This window comes from Oncorhynchus mykiss, chromosome 21 (genome assembly GCF_013265735.2).
Source record: "Oncorhynchus mykiss isolate Arlee chromosome 21, USDA_OmykA_1.1, whole genome shotgun sequence".
In the NCBI taxonomy this organism is placed as follows: domain Eukaryota; kingdom Metazoa; phylum Chordata; class Actinopteri; order Salmoniformes; family Salmonidae; genus Oncorhynchus; species Oncorhynchus mykiss.
In genome coordinates, this window is record NC_048585.1 from 36,669,076 (window position 1) to 36,693,738 (window position 24,663).

The following is a 24,663-nucleotide window of genomic DNA, read 5'->3' on the forward strand; positions in this document are numbered from 1 at the left end:
AAGTGTTAATCAGTGTGAATCCCCCCCATAAATAGACAAGTATTTACCTCTCTATGGTTGCAGAATCTTATCAGTTTTTGCTGACTTTAAATTGAAATTGTAGTAAGTTAATTTATATTTTTTGAGATGTGAATACCAAGTATGTCTACTTCACTATCTGCCCATTATATTGGTAAAGTACAAGGTAGTGTAAACAATCCAATACTTAATATGGTTCACTTGTCATAATTAGGTTTTATTCCAGAGAGGCTAGAAAAGTGATCAAGTTCTTCAGTGAGACTGTACAGGGATCCAGATTGCGGACTTAAGAAAAAACTAGAGTCATCGGCATACATTGACACTTGTTTTTATCCTCTGGATTTCTAACCCCTTGACTTTCTTGTTGGATCTCATTTTAATAGCTAGCAATTAAATGGCCATAATACATAGATATGGAGACAACCTGACAGCCTTGTTTTACTCCGCTTAAAAGCTCAATACTTTCTGAGAAGTAACCATTATTTACTATTTTAAATCTGGGGTTGCTGTACATAACTTTAACCCATTGTATAAGAGATTAACCTCTCTGGGATATGGGGGACGCTAGCGTCCCATCTGGCCAAAAGCCAGAGAAAATGCAGAGCGCCAAATTCAAATAAATTACTATAAACATCAAACTTTCATGAAATCACACATGTAAGATACCAAATTAAATCTACACGTGTTGGGAATCCAGCCAACATGTCAGATTTCAAAAAGGCGAAAGTCAACGATGCTATTACCTGAGGATAGCACCTCCGTAAACAAAAGAGAGAACATATTTCAACCCTGCAGGCGTGACACAAAACACAGAAATAAAAATCATGCCTTACCTTTGACGAGCTTCTTTTGTTGGCACTCCAATATGTCCCATAAACATCCCAAATGGTCCTTTTGTTCGATTAATGTTGTCTATGTATCCAAAATGTCAATTTATTTGGCGCGTTTGATCCAAAAAAACACTGGTTCCAACTTGCGCAACGTGACTACAAAATATCTCAAAAGTTACCTGTAAACATAGCCAAAACATTTCAAACGACTTTTGTAATATAACTTTAGGTATTTTTTAAAGTAAATAATCAATAAAATTGAAGACTGGATGATCTGTGTTCAATACAGAAAGAAAACAAACTGACGCTACCTTTCTGGTCACGCGCCTCTCACAAACAGTACACTTCAAGTTACCCTCATTTTGAACAGGGCTTCTTCTTCATTACACAAAGGAAAATCATCAACCAATTTCTAAACACTGGTTACATTCAGTGGAAGCGGTAGGAAATCTGGATTCCCAATGAAAACACTGAAAAGATTTTATTGCCTCAAAGTTCCTCTTCTGTAAGTTGGCCTTTACACAGGTCTTTCTGTAAATGTGTAAATTTGACATTATTGTTATTAGGAAATAAATCCTTACAGTTAACATCATTCAGTAGAACTGGAGGAGACTGAAAAGAAAACATGTTTTTCTTTGCCCATGACAAAAATATATTTCTCCCTCCCAGTCATTTTTCTATATGTGTAGAATTTGTTCCTTGTAAACAGTATATATTATGTTCTTTATCTTTTAGCCATGTAAAAATGTATTCTTTTTTTATGATCTGCTAAGCCATTACAATTATAACTTGCTATACTCATTTCCCCACTTACCATAATGGTACCCACGTTTCAATTATACTTACCACAACCAATGTTTGTAAACTTACCATTTTAAAAAGCACCATGATGATTAAGTGTCCATGTAGCGGTACCATAGTAATATGCACTGTTAAGCATACTGTAGCTGCAACTTTGTAAACCTCCCAATTGCCCCAATATTCCACCCACTAAAAACCCCATATCTAGGTCTGTTGTCACTAAGGCCATCAGATCGTCTCCCTGACTCACGACGCACCTTTGCGTCCTAAGGCAAACCCTTAAGGCAAATATCTGAAGATGCTTAAGAGAACTAACCAAAACATGGAAAACAGTCAGAAAAAAGTAAATAGTAACAATAATAGATCATATTAATAGAAATAATAACAGCACAATCTTATAAATGAATGGTCATATTTGAAAGTCCTAGCAAGGCTGTAAGCATGTCAGCCCAGCCTGCATAGTTCATTGGATTCAATGGTTTGACACTTTTATGATTTTTTTTTTAAATGAAGGGAACTTCAGAAATATGTCGCAAGACCAGACCTTTTTTAATGTCCATTACATGCAAGACATATTTCATGTAGTCCTCATTATATCCTGTTGTATTCTGACAAAAACAGGAAGAAGGAAAAAGGAACATAGATTCTAATGACTGCAAGTAAAAATTATTCTTAGGCATCACATCCTGTTGTATCGTGCCATGGCTGTGCCAGAGCCGACTGCAAGCCAACCCCGGGCACTCCCTTATGGGAAGGCATACCCAAGATCAACTCACAATCGACTCTGACACAGCCACGGTACGACAGCCAAGAACACATGCAGTACTGACAATCCAGAGCGAGTAAATCTGTAAAACCAACCCTCTCTCCACCCATACACATGTCGTTTTTTATTCCAGGGTTGTTGCTCTATCACTTCAGCTGTTTTACACCTAGGCCTATATTATTAGGATCAAGAATATAAAAGGTAGCATAAATAGTTTATAGAAATATATAATATACCTTTCTCTCGCTTAGAGAAGTGCTTCCGTAAGCCAATTATTCTATTAGTTCTACTGTTAACTTTAATCCCTTTATCCCAGTGTTAACCAGCATGCCACACACTAGAGACAACAACCCTGTTGACAATACCTAATCCATCCATTTGCCGGTGTGTATCGGAAGAATAATCATCCTTAACATTTTTTATATTTATTTTTTAAATGTAAAACGGTAATAAAACCAATTATTTGAGGATCATGTAGGCCTATTCCAATAGAGAACCTAGGCTGGTTTTTAATTATATAATCCTTTAAGTCTAGCACAAAAAAATGTGATATGACCTGATTTTATTAATCTTAAATGCTAATCCTTCCTATTCACATCGGCGAGCAAGGGACGCACTATATAATAGTTTTTACGTGATAATATTCCCGACCTCTACAATTAGGCCATTATCATGTTAAACAAAAAAATTACTTTGGTATTTCTAATGGTACAATCTTCAAATTTAATACATAAAAAATCCTAAAGGGAAAAAAGTCAGCTCCCTTTCATCCTCGCCGTCCCCTAAATCAAAACCTGATATTTCGCCCATATAGTCCAAAGTTCCATATTTCCTAAATAGAGAAATTATAATTTCATCATACCCATTCTGCATTACCATAAGTCCAACCTTTGTTTTAAGTCCACGGTTCCATACTACATTAATAAAACAAATGAATCCATATTTTGACTGTGTAATACGGTGCAAATATGTATCGGGGGCTACTTCAGCAGGAGGTGTTGCCGTGTTGCATTATTCAAGTGTGTTAACTTCTGTGCATCATGGGGCGCTAACACGATGCAGCCCAGACTCCAAGTGCAGGCTAGAAATGAGTAATTGGAGCAGGCACGGTGCGCACAATAAAAAGGGGTACGCTGCGCTGTTAGACGGGCTTGATCAGTCAGACACATTTGACAGAAGTACCGAAAGTAACACATTCTAGTACTGAATAGTTGAAAATGTTTCTAGTATTGAAAAGTACAGAGGTTTCAGTATACCGTGCAACACTAGTGTGTGTTGTGCATGTCTTCCAGATTCACCCCTCTCTGAGCAAGAGGGGGGGGGGGGGGGGGGGGAGAATAAAGGAGAATGAAAGGGAGTGGGAGAAAGAGCAGAGGGATATCCCCCATTCTCTTAGAAAGGGTAGAGCCTCATGTTTTAGTACGAACTGCATGGTATTTGACTGACCATGTGTCCTTCCTTACTGGTAACACTGTATAATCCTTCATCTCTTACCCTCCTGTGGTATCCTGAGAAATATGATTGTCTCTCTTTGTGTGTGTGTGTGTGATTCTACTATAATCCTGTTGGTTAGGGGTTAAATTACACTGGTTACATCTGATAGAAGCCAATTCTTTGCTAAACCTGCTAGCTTACTGGCTACACAAAACCCATATGGAGTGGCATCAGACATAGGAGTCACCAATGTGTGTTTGTTATTATTAGGTATACAGAAAGTACATAATGTCTGTGGCTATGATTGTGGTGTACTGTTGTCATTTGTTAATGTCTGCTCCTGCTGCTTCTAAGAACTTGTAGTCATGACTGGAGATAGAGATGAAATGTTCCCATCTCTATCTTTCCATCTCTGAACCCCCTAAGCTGTTTCTACTAGGTCTGTAAGCGTGCCACATTAAAACACTGTATAATAGAGAGGTTGGAAGGCCAGTTCTGGGTATACTGTTGTATTTGTCCTACTCTGCCTCCAGATGTAAGGATGTTTTATCTATTTAATCTATCTTATCTATATAGTCTTATTTAGCATCTTATGACTTTGCTTATTTGTGAAACATCTAGGCTGATGCAGTGTTTTAAAGTCTTTATTATTGGCCTAATAGACTAGAGAACCACATGGAACGCTTTTGTTTGATGTTACCGTCATAGATAACCAGGTGTTAATGGTTGTACAATTTGTACCGGTTGTAACATTGCGCTGCTTTATGCATTAACTCACTGAGAATCTCTTTACTAGTTGCCCCAAATCAATATTTTACAAGTTGCTATACGAGGACAAGTGTCAAAGGGATACCTTTTTAATTTTGGCAATGATACCCTTTATCTTCTTCCCCAGAGTCAGATTAGCTTGCGGATACCATTTTTATGTGTCTGTGTCCAGTATGAAGGAAGTTAGAGGTAGTTTCGCAGCCGAAAAATACACTGGTACAAAGAAACTGACAATAACTTCTTTGTGCTGTATATCATGCATTCTTTAATTCGCTCTGTCCGTTCCGACACCCCTTTCCTGATTCCCTTCACCCCTTTCCTGACTTGTTCTCGTGCTCTGGTGTTACTGGTACCACAGGACGCAATACACACACACACGGTGTTACTGGTACCTCCGGGTGAAATAGTCATACTTTTCCTTCCCTCCTCCTCTACTTTAAATGGAACAGTGGATCTAGTGAATAGGAACCAATGTTTTCAGGAACAGTTGGGAATTGGGGAATTTACAGTGGAGTACACACACACACATACACACACACACACACCTCTCTGTCACACACTCCTACATAACACATCCTGACGGCCAGTGTTTGAACGTGTCCATTAGAGAAACCACACCAAAGGACCTTATCTTCCCAAGGAGAGAGGGAGGGGAAAATAGGGGGAGGGGAAGGTTTTGGTGAAGTGGGCAAGGTCGTTTCAGCCTACAGGGAGGTGGAGAGAGCCCTGGCGGAATGGTGCCAGGAAAATAACCTCTCCCTCAACGTCAACAAAATGAAGGAGCAGGATCGTAGACTACAGGAGACAGCATAGAGAGCACGCCCCCATCCACATCGACGGGCCGCAGTGGTACGGGTCAAAAGCTTTAAGTTCCTTTGCGTGCACCTCACTGAGGACCTGATATGGTCCTTTCACGCCAAATAAATTTGGCCCCTAGACCCTCACAAACTTCTACCGATCAGATCAAACTTTATTTGTCACATGCATCGAATACAACAAGTGTAGACTTTACCGTGAAATGCTTACTTACGAGCCCTCAACCAACATTGCAGTTCAAGAATATATTACCAAGTAGGCTAAAATAAAAAGTAACACAATAAGAATAACAATAACGAGGCTATATACAGGGGGCACTGGTACTGAGTCAGTATGCAGGGGTACAGGCCAGTTGAGGTAATCTACAAATGTAGGTGGGGGCGAAGTGACTATGCATAGGTAATAAACAAACAGCGAGTATCAGCAGTGTACAAGGGGAGGGGGGGGTGTCAATGTAAATTGTCCGGTGTCGGTTTTTATGACTTGTTCAGTAGTCGAATGACTTGGGGGTAGAAGCTGTGGAGGAGCATTTTGGTCCTAGACTTTGTGCTCTGTTACCGCTTGCCGTGCGGTAGCAGAGAAAACGGTCTTTAACCTGGGTGACTGGAGTCTCTGACAATTTTATGGGCTTTCCTCTGACACTGCCTATTATATAGGTCCTGGGTGGCAGGAAGTTCGCACTACCCTCTGTAACACCTTATGGTCAGATGCCGAGCAGTTGCCATACCAGGCAGTGATGCAACTGGTCAGGATGCTCTCGATGGTGCAGCTGTAGAACCTTTTGAGGATCTGGGGGCCCATGCCAAATCTCTTCAGTCTCCTGAGGGGGGAAAAGGTTTTGTCGTGCCCTCTTCATGACTATCTTGGTATGTTTGGACCATGGTAGGTCGTTGGCGATGTGGACACCAAGGAACTTGAAACTTGAACTTCTCCATTACAGCCCCGTCGATGTTAATGGAGCCTGTTCAGCCCGCCTTTTTCCTGTAGGCCACTATCAGCTCCTTTGTATTGCTCACATTGAGGGAGAGGTTGTTGTCCTGGCACCACACTGCCAGTTTTCTGACCACCTCTCTATAGGCTCTCACACCATTGTCGCTGATCAGGCCTACCACTGTTGTGTCATCTGCAAACTTAAATGATGGTGTTGGAGTCGTGTTTGGCCAAGCAGTCATGGGTGAACAGGGAATACAGGAGGGGACTAAGTACACACCCCTGAGGGGCCCCAGTGTTGAGGATCAGCATGGCAGACGTTTTGTTGCCTACTCTTGCCATCTGGGTGTAGCCCGTCAGGAAGTCCAGGATCCAGTTGCAGAGGGAGATGTTTAGTTCGAGGTTCCTTAGCTTATTGATGAGCTTTCAGGGCACTATGGTGTTGAATGCTGAGCTGTAGTCAATGAATAGCATTCTCACATAGATGTTCCTTTTGTCCAGGTGAGAAACAGCGGTGTGGAGTGCGATTGAGATTGGTCATCTGCGGATCTGTTGGGGCGAGTTGGAGTTGGTCTAGGGTGTCCGGGAGGATGCTTTTGATGTGAGCAATGACCAGCCTTTCATAGCACTTCATGGCTACCAATGTGAGTACCACGGGGCGGTAATCATTTAGGCAGGTTACCTTCACTTCCTTTGGGCACAGGGACTAGCTTGAAACATGTAGGTATTACAGACTCGGTCAGGGAGAAGTTGAAAATGTCAGAAGAAGACGCTTGACAGTTGGTCCGCGCATCCTTTGAGTACACGTCCTGGTAATCTGTCTGGCCCAGCGGCTTTGTGAATGTTGACCTGTTTAAAGGCTTTGTTCACATCGTCTACCAAGAGCGTTATCACACAGTCATCCAAAACAGCTGGTGCTCTCACGCATGCTTCAGTTTTGCTTGCCTAAAGCGAGCATAAAAGACATTTAGCTCGTCTGGTAGGCTCACGTCACTGGGCAGCTTCTGGGTTTCTCTTTGTAGTCCGTAATAGTTTTCAAGCCCTGCCTTATCTGACGAGCGTCAGAGCTGGTGCAGATTCAATATCAATCCTGTATTGACGTTTTGCTTGTTTGATGGTTTGTCTGAGGGCATAGCAGGATTTCTTATAAGCATCCGGATTAGTCTCCCGCTCCTTGAAAGCAGCAGCTCTAGCTCGATGTGGATGTTGCCTGAAATCCATGGCTTCTGGATATGTACGTACAGTCACTGTGGGGATAACGTAATCGACGCACTTATTGATGAAGCCGATGACTGAGGTGGTGTATTCCTCAATGCCATTGGATGAATCCCGGAACATACAGTGCCTTGCGAAAGTATTCGCCCCCCTTGAACTTTGCGACCTTTTGCCACATTTCAGGCTTCAAACATAAAGATATAAAACTGTATTTTTTTGTGAAGAATCAACAACAGGTGGGACACAATCATGAAGTGGAACGACATTTATTGGATATTTCAGGGTTAGTAATTTCTTTTCTGATGTCCAGAAGTTCTTTTTGGTCATAAGAGACGGCAGCAGCAACATTATGTACACAATAAGTAAAAAAAAAAAAAAATTGCATAATTGCTTGGGAGAATGTAAAACGTCAGCCATGTTCTTCGACGCCCTTTAACATGCACCATCGAGAGCATTCTGTCGGGCTGTATCATCTCCTGGTACAGCAACTGCACCGCCTGCAACCGCAGGGCTCTCCAGAGGGTGGTGCGGTCAGCACAACTACCTGACCTGCAGTAATTCTACAGCACCCGGGAGGGCCAAGAAGATCATCAAGGACTTCAGCCACCTGAGCCACGACCTGTTGCAGGTCTCAAAGCTGAGAGAAAAGCTTTTTATCAGTCTCTCGATCTCCAAGTCATCGGACTGTTAAACCGTCCATAGGGCAGTAGTCTCTATGTACATAGTCATTGAACACTGGCCACTTTTTATTTATTTATCTGTGCTCCAGTATTCTCTTAGGGAGTTCATCCCCATGAGAAGGACTGTCACCAGGAAGGTATACATTTCACTAATTGTGGTTGCCCTCCTCCACTCCTGGCTCTCTTCTGTAGCTCCAATGCATAGCTATTGGTCTCTACTATGTCTCCCACCAGCTCCTCTGTCAGAAACATCTTGAAGCACTCTGCCTCAGATGGAAATGGCAAGGAGCATCCAGACTGGGACTCATCAAAGCAAACAGCAGGGCCAGGAGGGGTGAAATGGCTGGCAGTTTTCCAGCTACCACAGAACATTTTGCATTTGTGAGTTGTCTCATTTTGAAAGACATTGCTAATCCTACAGTTTAGGATTTTACATACATAAACAACAACACTGAATGGCTCAGAGTGGAAGTGAGAGGTTACATGATTGACTGCCTGCATGCGCCATTTGTATCAATAAATCACTATCAGAAAATATTTTGTGTGGTAATTATTGAAATATGTACTGTTTTATTTACATGTTTTTCAAGTACCAGTGATAAATCATGCATTCCTAATCATCATTGGATTACTTACTCTAGAAAGTGTTTCACTCAATTATTTTTATCAATGGTGAGCTCACCCGTGCTGATTAATTACAGTGCCTTGCGAAAGTATTCGGCCCCCTTGAACTTTGCAACATTTTGCCACATTTCAGGCTTCAAACATAAAGATATAAAACTGTATTTTTTTGTGAAGAATCAACAACAAGTGGGACACACTCATGAAGTGGAACGACATTTATTGGATATTTCAAACTTTTTTAACAAATCAAAAACTGAAAAATTGGGCGTGCAAAATTATTCAGCCCCTTTACTTTCAGTGCAGCAAACTCTCTCCAGAAGTTCAGTGAGGATCTCTGAATGATCCAATGTTGACCTAAATGACTAATGATGATAAATACAATCCACCTGTGTGTAATCAAGTCTCTGTATAAATGCACCTGCACAGTGATAGTCTCAGAGGTCCATTAAAAGCGCAGAGAGCATCATGAAGAACAAGGAACACACCAGGCAGGTCCGAGATACTGTTGTGAAGAAGTTTAAAGCCGGATTTGGATACAAAAATATTTCCCAAGCTTTAAACATCCCAAGGAGCACTGTGCAAGCGATAATATTGAAATGGAAGGAGTATCAGACCACTGCAAATCTACCAAGACCTGGCCGTCCCTCTAAACTTTCAGCTCATACAAGGAGAAGACTGATCAGAGATGCAGCCAAGAGGCCCATGATCACTCGATGAACTGCAGAGATCTACAGCTGAGGTGGGAGACTCTGTCCATAGGACAACAATCAGTCGTATATTGCACAAATCTGGCCTTTATGGAAGAGTGGCAAGAAGAAAGCCATTTCTTAAAGATATCCATAAAAAGCGTCGTTTAAAGTTTGCCACAAGCCACCTGGGAGACACACCAAACATGTGGAAGAAGGTGCTCTGGTCAGATGAAACCAAAATTGAACTTTTTGGCAACAATGCAAAACGTTATGTTTGGCGTAAAAGCAACACAGCTCATCACTCTAAACACACCATCCCCACTGTCAAACATGGTGGTGGCAGCATCATGGTTTGGGCCTGCTTTTCTTCAGCAGGGACAGGGAAGAAGGTTAAAATTGATGGGAAGATGGATGGAGCCAAATACAGGACCATTCTGGAAGAAAACCTGATGGAGTCTGCAAAAGACCTGAGACTGGGACGGAGATTTGTCTTCCAACAAGACAATGATCCAAAACATAAAGCAAAATCTACAATGGAATGGTTCAAAAATAAACATATCCAGGTGTTAGAATGGCCAAGTCAAAGTCCAGACCTGAATCCAATCGAGAATCTGTGGAAAGAACTGAAAACTGCTGTTCACAAATGCTCTCCATCCAACCACACTGAGCTCGAGCTGTTTTGCAAGGAGGAATGGGAAAAAATGTCAGTCTCTCGATGTGCAAAACTGATAGAGACATACCCCAAGCGACTTACAGCTGTAATCGCAGCAAAAGGTGGCGCTACAAAGTATTAACTTAAGGCGGGTGAATAATTTTGCACGCCCAATTTTTCAGTTTTTGATTTGTTAAAAAAGTTTGAAATATCCGGTAAATGTCGTTCCACTTCATGATTGTGTCCCACTTGTTGTTGATTCTTCACAAAAAAATACAGTTTTATATCTTTATGTTTGAAGCCTGAAATGTGTCAAAAGGTCGCAAAGTTCAAGGGAGCCGAATACTTTCGCAAGGCACTGTTTAAATAATAATTGCTATTAGCTAATTCATATTGTAGTTTATGTCAGCCAAGAGTTATAAAATAGGACCTAGGACCGCTTGTTTTGCGTCAATCTTTCCTCATTTAGCGCTAGGACAAATGTAGCCTACATTTTTCCGGTTTGAATGATTGTGTTATGCTGTCTCTACTTCTATGAATGTCTGAACATTGCATCCAAAAATAAACTGCTCATATTCTAGACATAACTTTGTAAGGACTGTTTGTGTAAATAGTTTCTGAAAAAAGTGTGGCCAGCTCAAATGCAGATTGTTGCGTCATTCGAAACTGGCCTTTTTAAATAAGCGTTCTAATCACACGGGTGTGCTCGTATGCTTCAGGGAACACTCTAGAACGATCACACCCGTGTGATGGTACGTGTGAAATGGTTAATTTAATACAATTAACATGCAGGTTTTAATAAAACAAAATGTGGAAAAGATCAAGGGGTGTGAATACTTTCGGATGTCACTGTATAAATGCTGATATCATAGATTGCCAACCCTTACATCCATAGCTCTGTCCTTGAATTTGAGAGTGGTTATATTTCTCCAGCCCAATCTTTCAGCTATATAATGAAACAGTGGTTGGGAAAAGGTGTTATTGTTTTAACTGCTGATTGCCATTTTAATGGACCGTCACATGTAACATAGAAACACTATTTGGGCTTTCTCTTCTGTTAATGATTCTTTCTTTGCAGTAGATCATTCTGGGCTAAAGAACTAGAAAGCACAAACTCACTTTGCAGAAAAGATTGCCCACCCCTTTGCTTGGTGCCATTACACCTGATTCAACTAAGCACTTTGATCAGGGGTCTCACTGCTGGGTTAGGAGAGAACCTTGTGGCTCTCAGTATACTGATGTAAGTCCTTGTTACCCGGCAGACAGAAAAAGTCCCATATTGTCTTATGACCGTCATGGGAATACCCTTTTGGCACAATGGTGGGCACACTGCCACCAGACACACACAGACAGACAGACCCGTTTATTAATAGAGCATTGATGGCTGACCTCAGGCCCTGTGGACTGACAGGGACAGTGTGTGTTCAGAGAAGGGGCATTCTTCTCTCCTCAGCCTGGCATGACTTCACCCTGCCTGGGCAAATATCACCATGGCACTGCCCTCTACACACATGCAGGAATGCACACACACATGCAGGCACTCACTCACTCCCACACATGCGCACATATACATACACACACAGTTAATGTCATCGCACGAGGTATTGCGCTTGAATCACTCCAGTTTCAATAAATGATGTTAAACTGTACCAACTTAAGCAATGACATTGACACATGGGGCGTGTACTTAACCTATAAAAAGAAAGTTAAGAGCACACGTTTCAGAAATGTGAACAGTGTGATTCTTGATCATGCAGACCCATTTGGAATTCACAGTAATATTTCTTATAAGAACCAGAAGTGATGGAGTTAATCTTTCTTCTACTTTAAGCCAGGTGAGACTTGCATGCATCTTGTTGATATTAGCACTGTTTTAGTGGTGTGCGGGCCAGCTCTTTGTTCAGCAGCAAATGCATGCAATTGCTAATCACCCATCTGCCCGACTATGTATGAAAATTTGAGGCCAGCACCTGACCCTAACCCGCTAATATAGAAAACGCTTTGTAGGCTACAGTTAGAGACGGCAGGATATATATATATATATTTTTACAGGGGGTACAGGATTTTTTGTTGTTGCCTGATTTAGATATGTTTCTGTTTTATAATTTCCTACGTTTTGGTAGGTTATTTGTTAGTTAACGTGTCTATAATTAGATACATGCAGCTTCTCTCTGGTCATTAGGATATAAAATGCATTCAGAAAGTATTCGGACTCCTTGACTTTTTCCACATTTTTGTTTTTCCTCATCAATCTACACACAATACCCCACAATGACAAAGTGAAAACAGGTTTTTAGAAATTTTAGCAAATGTATTAAAAATAAAAAGCATTTATTTACATAAATATTCCGACCCTTCGCTATGAGACACGAAATTGAGCTCAGGTGCATCCTGTTTCCATTGATCATTCTTGATGTTTCTACAACTTGATTGGAGTCCACCTGTGGTAAACTCAATTGACTGGACATGATTTGGAAAGGCACACACCTGGCTATATGGCCGCCCGGCCAAACTGAGCAATTGGGGGAGAAGGGCCTTGGTGAGGGTGGTGACCAAGAACCCGATGGGTTCCTCTTTGGAGAAACTTCCAGAAGGACAACAATCTGCAGCACTCCACCAATCAGGCCTTTATGGTAGAGTGGCCAGATGGAAGCCACTGCTCAGTAAAAAGTACATAACAGCCCGATTGTAGTTTGCCAAAAGGCACTAAATGACTCTCAGACCATGAGAAACGAGATACTCTGGTCTGATGAAATCAAGATTGAACTTTGGCCTGAATGCCAAGCGTCACGTCTGGAGGAAACCTGGCGCCATCCCTATGATGCTGTCATGGTGGTGGCAGCATCATGTTGTGGGGATGTTTTTCAGTGGCAGGGCGACGAGCAAGGATCAAGGGAAAGATGTACAGAGAGATCCTTGATGAAAACCTGCTCCAGAGCACTCAGGACTTCAGACTGGGGTGAAGGTTCACCTTCCAAAAGGACAATGACCCTAAGCACACAGCCAAGACAACGCAGGAGTGGCTTCGGGACACGTCTCAATGTCCTTGAGTGAACCAGCCAGAGCCTGGACTTGAACCCGATCGAACATCTCTGGAGAGACCTGAAAATAGCTGTGCAGCGACTCTCCCCATCCAATCTGACAGAGCTTGAGAGGATCTGCAGCGAAGAATGGGATAAACTCGCCAAATAAATGTGTGCCAGGCTTCTAGTGACATACCCAAGAAGACTTGAGGCAGTAATCACTGCCAAATGTGCTTCAACAAGGTACTGAGTAAAGGGTCTGAATACTTATGTAAATGTGTTTTTTTTAAATTATAAATTAAAGCAAAACATTTTTTTGACATTATGGGTTATTGTGTGTAGATTGATGAGGAACATTTATTTTTAATACATTTTAGTATAAGGCTGTAACGTAACAAAATGTGGAAAAAGTCAAGTGGTCTGAATACTTTCCAAATCCATATATGTTGCCTTTGAAGACCAAATAAACCCTTGCTCACCGGAATGTTGTAGTTGACATTGGTTACGTTTTCTGTCATCTCTGCTTCTTTCGCCGAGCAAAGAAGTTTAAGGACTGGGGAGGAAATGTAATAACAAGAAAATAACTGATTATTTTTTCAGTTTGACCAGTTGTAAGGAAATAGAAAGCTGTGACAACGACCCAACATGTTTCATCTTATTTATTTTTATATCTAGTGTGTTATTGTTCTACTCTGTTATTTTTAGTATTACATTTTTAATGATTCATTGTTGGGCTTAGAGCTTGCAAGAAAGGCATTTCAATGTTCTTGTGCATGTGACATTAAAACTTGAAACCTTTATAAGATTTCAGTTCGGCTTGGATGCATATTTTAAATACTATCAGCTTTTATGATGCGTATAAAGATAGATACCGTCTGTAGAGGTGCTAACTGCACATTCACAATCTCTCAAGATGCAAAAATAAGTAATTCATATTTCTCCAGTCCTGTTCCTGAGTAAAATGTTTCCCTATATTTGGTGTATCATTTTACTGCAAGAAATGCTTAATTCTGAAGACGTTAATATTAAGGCTATTTGAGAGGTTATAGACCTACAGTCAGTATCCAGATTTCCATTTAACCCATCTGAACAGTAGATTACAGTTACCTTGACGTGACATTGGCCTATTTGAAGTTCCAGTCGAATTTGTATAGTGTGTCACAATCATCACACAACACACTGCTATCATCCTCTTTTACATCTTCACCAAATCTCTCAATACTACTTTTTTTTTTCAACTCTCCATTTCACAGTTTTTCTCTTATTTAATTCAACTCTGACATTGTCCTTTTTGCCTCAGTGGATCACCATACATTTTTCCTGCCTATTCCCAAAAGCATTTGGCGATTAGCGTGTAGGCTAATTTGTTTGGGTGAATGTGGTGTTAAGAAAGCAGAGCAGAAAGACCTCTATCTTTATAACCATGGAATCAATATGCCTTTACCATGACGGTTTGCCATCTAATGTAACACAAATAAGTTTAGTCTCTACTTGCTCAACAGCCTCGTCATTCATTACCAGATTCAGTTGAGGATTAGAATTTAGGGAATGATTTGTACCAAATACAATGCTTTTAGTTTTAGATATGTTTAAGACCAGCTTATTACTGGCCACCCATTCCAAAACAACTAACTCTTTGTTAAGGGTTTCAGTGACTTCATTAGCTGTGGTTGCAGTGCTGACGTGTATATGGTTGAATCATCAGCATACATGCACACACATGCTTTGTTTAAAGCCAGTGGCAGGTCGTTGGTAAAACTAGAAAAGAGTAGAGGGCCACACTTTACATGTTTGACATTAGAGAAGCTTCCATTTTTATTTAACCTTTATTTAACTAGGTAAGTCAGTTAAGCACAAATTCTTATTTGCAATGATGGCCTACCCCGGCCTAAACCGGGCAACACTGGGCCAATTGTGCGCCACCCTATGGGTTTCCCAATCATGGCCAATGTGATGCAGGCTGGATTCGAACCAGGTATTGCAGTGACACCTCTTGCACTGAGATGCAGTGTCTTAGACTACTGCGCCACTCAGGCAAGGTCTGTGCATTGAAGAAAGTTCTATTAGATACAGTGCATTCCGAAGATATTCAGACTTATTCACACATTCTAAATGTTTCCGTTACAGCCTTATTCTAAAATGTATTAAAAAGAAATGTTCCTCATCAATCTACACACAATACCCTTAATGATAAAGCAAAATCTGTTTTTTAGACATTTTTGCAATGTATTAAAAATAAAAACAGCTTATTTACGTAAGTATTCAGACCCTTTGCTATGAAACTTATTTTTCCATTGTTCATCCTTGATGTTTCTACAAGTTGATTGGAGTCCACCTGTGGTCAATTCAATTGATTGGATATTATTTGTAAAGACACACACCCCTGGCTATATAAGGTCCTACAGTTGACAGTGCATGTCAGAGCAAAAACCAAGCCATGAGGTCGAAGGAATCATCTGTAGAGCGCAGAGACAGGATTGTGTCGAGGAACAGATCTGGGGAAGGGTACCAAACAATGTCTGCAGCATTTATAGTCAGCAATAACACAGTTGCCTCCATCATTCTTAAATGTAAGAAGTTTGAATCCACTAAGACTTCACCTTCCAGCAGGATAAAGACCCTAAGCACACAGCCAAGACAACGCAGGAAAATAAGGTATAAGGTATACCGCCGAGCCCTAAAACACACGTTTTTATTGTCACCTACACTGGATAGGTGCAGTGAAATGTGTTGTTTTACAGGGTCAACCATAGAAGTACAGTGCCCCTGGAGCAAATTAGGTTTAAGTCCCTTGCTCAAGTGCATGTCAGGCAGATTGTTCACGATGTCGGCTTGGGTGTTCGAACCAGCAACCTTTCGGTTACTGGCCCAATATTCTAACTGCTAGGCTACCTGCCACACGCACCTCAACTGCCTCTCACTATGGGGGTAACGTCAGCATTAACGGTTAACCCAAGGAGTGTGTGTGTGTTTGGCTGGGCAGGGTTAGGTTAGGTTGGGTTGGGTTGACAGGGTTGGACTCCAGAGTCGGACAAGAAAAATGAATGGTGTCGTGGTGTGTGTGTGATTGCAACCATAAAATCAGACCGTGCATAAAATCAGACCGTATTCAGATATCTTGACATTTTCCACATTTTGTTACGTTACAGCCTTATTCGAAAATCTACACACAATACCGCATAATGACAATTTTTTTGTAAATAATAATAAAATGAAAAACTGATACCTTATTTGCATAAGAATTTAGAACCTTTGCTATGATACTCGAAATTGACCACAGGTGCATCCTGTTTCCATTGATCATCCTTGATATTTCTACAACTTGTTTCCACCTGTGGTAAATTCAATTGATTTTACATTATTTGGAAAGGCACACACCTGGCTATATGGAGATGAGAGAACATTCCAGATGGACAACCATCTCTACAGCACTTCACCAATCAGGCCTTTATGGCCAGACAGAAGCCACTCAGAAAAAGGCACATGACAGCCCCCTTGGAGTTTGCCAAAAGACACTTAAAGGACTCTCCAAACCTGAGAAACAAGATTCTCTGGTCTGATGAAACCAAGATTGATCTATTTGGCCTGAATGCCATGCGTCATGTCTGGAGGAAACATGGCACCATCCCTATGGTGAAGCATGGTGGTGGCAGCATCATGCTGTGGGGATGTTTTTCAGCAGCAGAGACTGGGAGACTAGTCAGGATCGATGCAAAGATGAATGGAGCAAATTACAGAGATCCTTGATTGAAATCTGCTCCAGAGCTCTCAGGACCTCAGACTAGGGCGACGGTTCACCTTCCAAAAGGACAACAACACTGAGCACATAGCAAAGACAATGCAGGAGTAGTCTCTGAAATATCCTTGAGTGGCCCAGCCATGGCCTGAACTTGAACCCGATCAAACAGACCTTTAAATGAACCCGATCAAACAGACCTGAAAATAGCTGTGCAGTGACTCTCCCAATCCAACCTGAGAGCTTGAAAGTATCTGCAGAGAAGATTGGGAGAAACTCCACAAATGTGCCAAGCTTGTAGCTTCATACCCAAGAAGACTTGGCTGTAATCTCTGACAAAGGGCCTTCAAAGTACTGAGTAAAGGGTCTGAACACTTACAGTGGGGCAAAAAAGTATTTAGTCAGCCACTAATTGTGCAAGTTCTCCCACTTGAAAATCATAGGCCTCTCTCATCTTTTTTATCATAGGTACACTTCAACTCTGACAGACAAAATGAGAAAAAAAATCCAGAAAATCACATTGTAGGATTTTTAATGAATTTATTTGCAAATTATGGTGGAAAATAAATACTTGGTCACCTACAAACAAGCAAGATTTCTGGCTCTCACAGACCTGTAACTTCTTCTTTAAGAGGCTCCTCTGTCCTCCACTCGTTACCTGTATTAATGGCACCTGTTTGAACTTGTTATCAGTATAAAAGACACCTGTTCACAACCTCAAACAGTCACACTCCAAACTCCACTATGGTCAAGACCAAAGAGCTGTCATAGGACACTAGAAACAAAATTGTAGACCTGCACTAGGCTAGAAAGACTGAATCTGCAATAGGTAAGCAGCTTGGTTTGAAGAAATCAACTGTGGGAGCAATTATTAGGAAATGGAAGACATACAAGACCACTGGTAATCTCCCTCGATCTGGGGCTCCACGCAAGATCTCACCCCGTGGGGTCAAAATTATCACAAGAACGGTGAGCAAAAATCCCAGAACTACACGGGGGGACCTAGTTAATGACCTGCAGAGAGCTGGGACCAAAGTAACAAAGCCTACCATCAGTAATGCATTACGCCGCCAGGGACTCAAATCCTGCAGTGCCAGACGTGTCCCCCTGCTTAAGCCAGTACATGTCCAGGCCCGTCTGAAGTTTGCTAGAGAGCATTTGGATGATCCAGAAGAAGATTGGGAGAATGTCAGATGGTCAGATGAAACCAAAATATAACTTTTTGGTAACTCAACTCGTTGTGTTTGGAGGACAAAGAATGCTGAGTTGCATCCAAAGAACACCATACCTACTGTGAAGCATGGGGGTGGAAACATCATGCTTTGGGGATGTTTTTCTGCAACGGGACCAGGACGACTGATCCGTGTGAAGGAAAGAATGAATGGGGCCATGTATCGTGAGATTTTGAGTGAAAACCTACTTCCATCAGCAAGGGCTTTGAAGAGGAAACGTGGCTGGGTCTTTCAGCATGACAATGATCCCAAACACACCGCCCAGGCAACGAAGGAGTGGCTTCATAAGAAGCATTTCAAGGTGCTGGAGTGGCCTAGCCAGTCTCCAGATCTCAACCCCATAGAAAATCTTTGGAGGGAGTTGAAAGTCAGTGTTGCCCAGCAACAGCCCCAAAACATCACTGCTCTAGAGGAGATCTGTATGGAGGAATGGGCTAAAATACCAGCAACAGTGTGTGAAAACCTTGTGAAGACTTACAGAAAACTTTGACCTCTGTCGTTGCCAACAAAGGGTATATAACAAAGTATTGAGATAACAAAAGTTATTTTCCACCACAATTTGCTAATAAATTCATTAGAAATCCTACAACGTGATTTTCTGGATTTTTTTTCTCATTTTGTCTGTCATAGTTGAAGTGTACCTATGATGAAAATTACAGGCCTCTCTCATCTTTTTAAGTGGGAGAACTTGCACAATTGGTGTCTAACTAAATACTTTTTTGCCCCACTGTATGTGATATGGGCAGCAGGGTAGCCTAGGGGTTAGAGCATTGGACTAGTTACCGGAAGGTTGCAAGTTCAAACCCCTGAGCTGACAAGGTACAAATCTGTCCATCTGCCCCTGAATAGGCAGTTAACCCACCGTCATTGAAAATATGAATTTGTTCTTAACTGACTTCCCTAGTAAAATAATATTTGTTTTTTTCAAAACTTTTTTATATTTAATTATGGGGTGTGTGTGTAGATTGAAGGCCAGCATCCCGGAGTCGCCCCTTCACTGTTGACATTAAGACTGGAGTTTTGCGGGTACTATTTAAAGAAGCTGCCAGTTGAGGACTTGTGAGGCTTATGATTCTCAACCTAGACACTCTAATGTACTAGTCCTCTTGCTCAGTTGTGCACCGGGGCCTCTCACTCCTTTTTCTATTCTGGTTAGAGACAGTTTGGACTGTTCTGTGAAGGGAGTAGTACACAGCTTTGTACGAGATCTTCAGTTTCTTGGCAATTTCTCGCATGGAATAGCCTTTAATTAATTTAATGGGTTTCAGAAGAAAGGCTTTGCTTCTGGCCATTTTGAGCCTGTATCAAACCTATAAATGCTGATGCTCCAGATTCTCAACTAGTCTAAAGAAGGTCAGTTTTATTGCTTATTTAATCAGAACAACAGTTTTCAGCTGTACTAATGTAATTGCAAAAGGGTTTTGTAATGATCAATTAGCCTTGTAAAATGATAAACTTGGATTAGACAACACAACGTGCCATTGAAACACAGGAGTGATGGTTGCTGATAATAGGCCTCTAAGTCTATTTAGATATTCCATAAAAAAATCTGCCGTTTACAGCTACAATAGTCATTTACAACATTAACAATGTCTACACTGTATTTCTGATCAATTGAATGTTAGTTTAATAGATTTTTTTTACATTTTACTAAGTGACCCCAAACTTTTGAACGGTAGTGTACTTACTGCTAACCAGAGGAGAATCTCTCAATGACCACCGAATGAGAAAGCGGAATGTAGCAATGAGAATGTTTGTCACTTGGCTGTTTGTTCCAAAATGTTTTGTACCGAGCATAGTTTCCATAGGGACAGTGACCTACTTAGAATGGAGGACTGGGCCTATATCCGAATGGTACCCTTATGGGCCTGGTCAAAAGTAGTTCACAATAGGGATTAGGGTGCTATTTTAGATGTAGCCTGAAAGGACACAGTGTGTGTGTTTGTGTGTGCAATGCATGTTTTTTAACCCCCACCTCTCTCTCCCTACAGATCGAGGAAGGTGGTAAGGCAGAACAATGTAAGAAGCTGAGAGTGGGTGATGAACTGGTGAATATAAACGGATCAGCCCTCTACGGTTCAAGACAGGAAGCTCTTATACTCATCAAGGGATCCTACCGGATACTAAAGATCACCGTATGCAGGTAGGAATTGACAGACCATATGTATGTGTGACAGTGTATTGTCTGGAGATTGTGTGTGTGTGTGTGTGTGTGAACAGATAAGGGAAATGTAACAAGAGGTGAGAGATGCACCCATATTGTGATTTTTGTGGTTCACCCAAATTGTAATTTTTGTGGTGTGTCCCATCCTATCTTCAAATGCGTGTAAAATACCTCAGACTTGGTGATTGAGTGTCTACAAAATTGTCTACAAAATTACTAACAAGTCAAATAAGATTTTTATTTTTTAACTATGTTTATTTTGGAATTAACAGAGCTCTACCAGGCGGTTGAGAAGTCAAGAGGGTCATACCAGCAAATTGCATAGCATTTTTATTCATCTCAACAATATTACAAACATTGCTTTTGGTCTGCTTCAATGGTTTTTATAGATAGGTAAGCATTGTTAAATGAGGACTTATGTCAAATTTTAATATTTTATGGTCATTTTATATTATATTTGAAATTAATACCTTTTCAGGCAGGGCGTGGTGCAATGTCCCGCAAAGGTTTTCTTCCATTTCAAATGATCCAGGTTCTTCCACCATGTTTCCCACATGTTCAGACTACATTGAGAGACAGTTGACAAAGTGCAGTTTTGTATTACTATTATAGGCATTATTTTATAGTTGACATTAAGTCTGAATATTGAATAATTGACCCCCATGGCTCATGAAATATGGTTTGACCAATTTATGTTGTATAATATAGTTTGTTGTCAACAATTAATATTTTTCACCAAAATAAGTATTTTTAATCAAAAATATTAATATACCCTATGTTTTTGCACAGGACATCACAAACACAGATCCGCTTTAATATTTCAGATAGATTGTGGCTTCTAGATTGTGTAATTGTCTGGATTTCCAATCCCCCATTTATTTGTTTTGTAAATACAATGCATTCGGAAAGTATTCAGATCTCTTGACTTTTCCTCATTTTGTTACGCTACAGTCTTATTCTAAAATGGATTACATTTGGGATTTTCTTCCTCAATCTACACACAATACCTTGTAATGACAAAGCAAAACAGGTTTTTAGACATTTTTGTAAACGTTGAAATACCTTATTTACATAACTATTCAGACTTCAGGATAATAACTAAAACATTAGTCCAAATATACACTACCATAAAGGCCTGATTGGTGGAGTGCTGCAGAGATGGTTGTCCTTCTGGAAGGTTCTCCCATCTCCGCAGAGGAACTCTGGAGCTCTGTCAGAATGACCATTGAGTTCTTTGTCACCTCCCTGAACAAGGCCCCCCCCAATTGCTCAGTTTGGTCGGGTGGCCAGCTCTAGGAAGAGTCTTGCTGGTTCCAACCTTCTACTATTTAAGAATTATGGAGGCCACTGTTCTTGGGGACCTTAGTTATCTTTTGTTTGTTTTTAGTCCCAGCTACACTCAACCCCTCGCATCCAGTTTTGTCATATATTTTTCCACTGTGCTGTTTCACAAAAGTTATAAGCCTTTATTTTCTCAGTTTCTACAGATTTTAAATGAAAGATAAACACTAAGTGTTATTATATTATTGATTGATTTGACTATGACTTTTCAAACCCAGCAGTGCTATTTGCAGAGTTAGTTTCAAGTAAATATTTTTCAGCCATTCCTGAGCAGTACCAAAACAAGTGATCTAATGATTCTGTCTTATCGCAGTAAAATCAGCAGAGCTGGGATGGTTGTATCATATATATATATATATATATATACACACACACTACCGTTCAAAAGTTTGGGGTCACTTAGAAATGTCCTTGTTTCTGAAAGAAAAGCAAAAGAAAATTGTCCATTAAAATAACATATAATTGATCAGAAATACAGTGTAGACATTGTTAATGTTGTAAATGACTATTGTAGCTGAAAACGTCTGACTTTAATGGAATATCTACATTGGCGTACAGAGGCCCATAATCAGCAACCATCACTCCTGTGTTCCCAATGGCACGTTGTGTTAGCTAATCTTACTTACTGACTTTTTATTGTCCCTATATGGACATTTTGTTGCAGTGTCATGTACACAATTAATCCAAGTTTATAATTTTAAAATTCTTAACTGATGATTAGAAAACCCTTTTGCAATTATGTTAGCACATCTGAAAACTGTTGTTCTGATTAAAGTAGCAATATTAAAGTAGAAATTGGCCTTCTTTAGACTAGTTGAGTATCTGGAGCATCAGCATTTGTGGGTTTGATTACAGGTTCAAAATGGCCAGAAACAAAGAACTTCTGAAACTCGTCAGTCTATTGGCATTTTGCTTGTTTGATTGCCTTGCGTATGAAATGACTACACTGTTTGTATTCTGCAATTTTCCCAGTCACCTTGCGGTGGTAGGTGATTTCAGTTCTGCGAGAATGCTGCCATCTATCCACAGTTTCTGGTTAGGGTACCGTGGGTACAACAGCTCCTATACACTTCCTTATAAACTCACTCACCGAAACAGCGTATAAGTCGACATTATTCTCTGAGGCTACATGGCTAATCTGAGCTATCCGTACTTCTCCCTTCGCAGAACAGCGCAAACTGGCTCTAACCAGAATAGAAAGAGGAGTGGGAGGCCCCAGTGCACAACTGCGCAAGATGACAAGTACATTCTAGTGTCTAGTTTGAGAAACAGACGCCTCACAGGGTCTTACCATTTCGTGACATTATGCTCACGCTGTCGGTCACGCTGGTCTGTATTTAAATTGCAACCATTTCAACATGTAGCCACCTTTCCGTGCTTTCTGGTCTGGCACAGTCTAACCATTTGTGATGTCTGGCTCAACACCTTCCGCCTGCTTGGTCTCAATGGTTGATTATTCAGGGTTCAGCTCCTGACCATTTTACACTCCAGTAGCAGCCCAGTAATGTACTGGTCTGTATTTAAATTGCATTAGCAGTTCTTTTTATGCACTCGCCCTGGGCCTTGGAGGGCGGTTCCATCACGTTGCCTCAATGTCTGTGTTCATGTGGCGTGTTTAATGACTTGGTAAATGTTTATATATAAAAATATTGTCATTTTCATATTTAATCATCTAAGTTTTAAAATGTTTCTATGTAAATCTGATAACTGGGACGTATACATTTGTAGAGTTAGTTATACCATCCTTAACCTTTTTGGGATAGGGGGCAGCATTTTCACTTTTGGATGAATAGCAGAGAGCTCCCGACAGAGTTACCTCTCGTTCCAGTGCTTTTCTGAAGACAAAGGAATTCTCCAGTTGGAACATTGATGTTTTATGTTAAAAACATCCTATCGATTGATTCCATACATCGTTTGATATGTTTCTGAAGAACTGTAACAGAACCTTTTGAGTTTTTGTCTGGATGAAGTGCCTGCGCCTGGGCTGAACACGCTAACAACAAGTCGCTATTTGGACATAAATTACGGACTTTATGGAACAAATCAGTCATTTATTGTCGACCTGGTAGTGCCTTCTGATGACGATCATCAAAGGTAAGTGAATATTTATGGTGTTATTTCTAACTTCTGTTGACTCCAAAATGGCGGATATTTCTCTGGCTGTTTTGGGCTCTGAGCGCCGTTCTCAGATGCTGATTACGTTTTTTTAAAATCTGACACAGCTGTTGCATTACGGAGAAGTCTATCTTTAATTCTGTAAATAACACTTGTATCTTTTATCAATGTTTATTATGAGTATTTCTGCAAAATTACCGGATATTTTGGAATCAAAACATTACTGCATGTATGACGCCAATGTAAACTGAGATTTTTGGATATAAATATGCACATTATTGAACAAAACATACATGTATTGTGTAACATGATGTCCTATGATCTGATGAAGATCATAAAAGGTTAATAATTAATTGTATCTTTTTTTTGTGACTCCTATCTTTGGCTGGAAAAATGGCTGTGTTCTTTCGACTTGGCTATGAACTAACATAATCATATGTTGTGCTTTCGCTATAAAGCATTTTTTAAATCTGACATGATGGGTAGATTAACAAGATGGTTATCTTTCATTTGCAGTATTGGACTTGTTAATGTGAAAGTTACATATTTCAAAATAATATTTTTGAATTTCGAGCGCTGCCTTTTCAGCGGAATGTTGTCAAGGGGTTCTGCTAGCGGAAAGGTTAAACACGTCTTAAGGATCCACCCTTTTTTTAAATTTTCACCTAAAATTACATACCTAAATTTAACTGCCTGTAACTCAGGACCTGAAGCAAGGATATGTATATTATTGATACTATTTGAAAGGAAATGGTAGTGGAAATGTGAAATGATTGTAGGAGAATATAACACATTAGGTCTGGTAAAAGATAATCCAAAGAAAAATCAT

At 40.5% G+C, this 24,663-nt stretch overlaps 1 protein-coding gene across 1 annotated transcript in view; it reads left to right on the forward strand.

Moving 5' to 3' along the window:
- The window catches only part of LOC110500825 (protein Shroom4), a 90,002-nt gene that overhangs the window by 2,465 nt on the left and 62,874 nt on the right, over positions 1 to 24,663 (forward strand). The window contains exon 2 of the mRNA XM_036956504.1: positions 20,206 to 20,357. Coding sequence (XP_036812399.1) covers positions 20,206 to 20,357 — 152 coding nt within the window. The remainder of the gene's footprint in view (positions 1 to 20,205; positions 20,358 to 24,663) is intronic.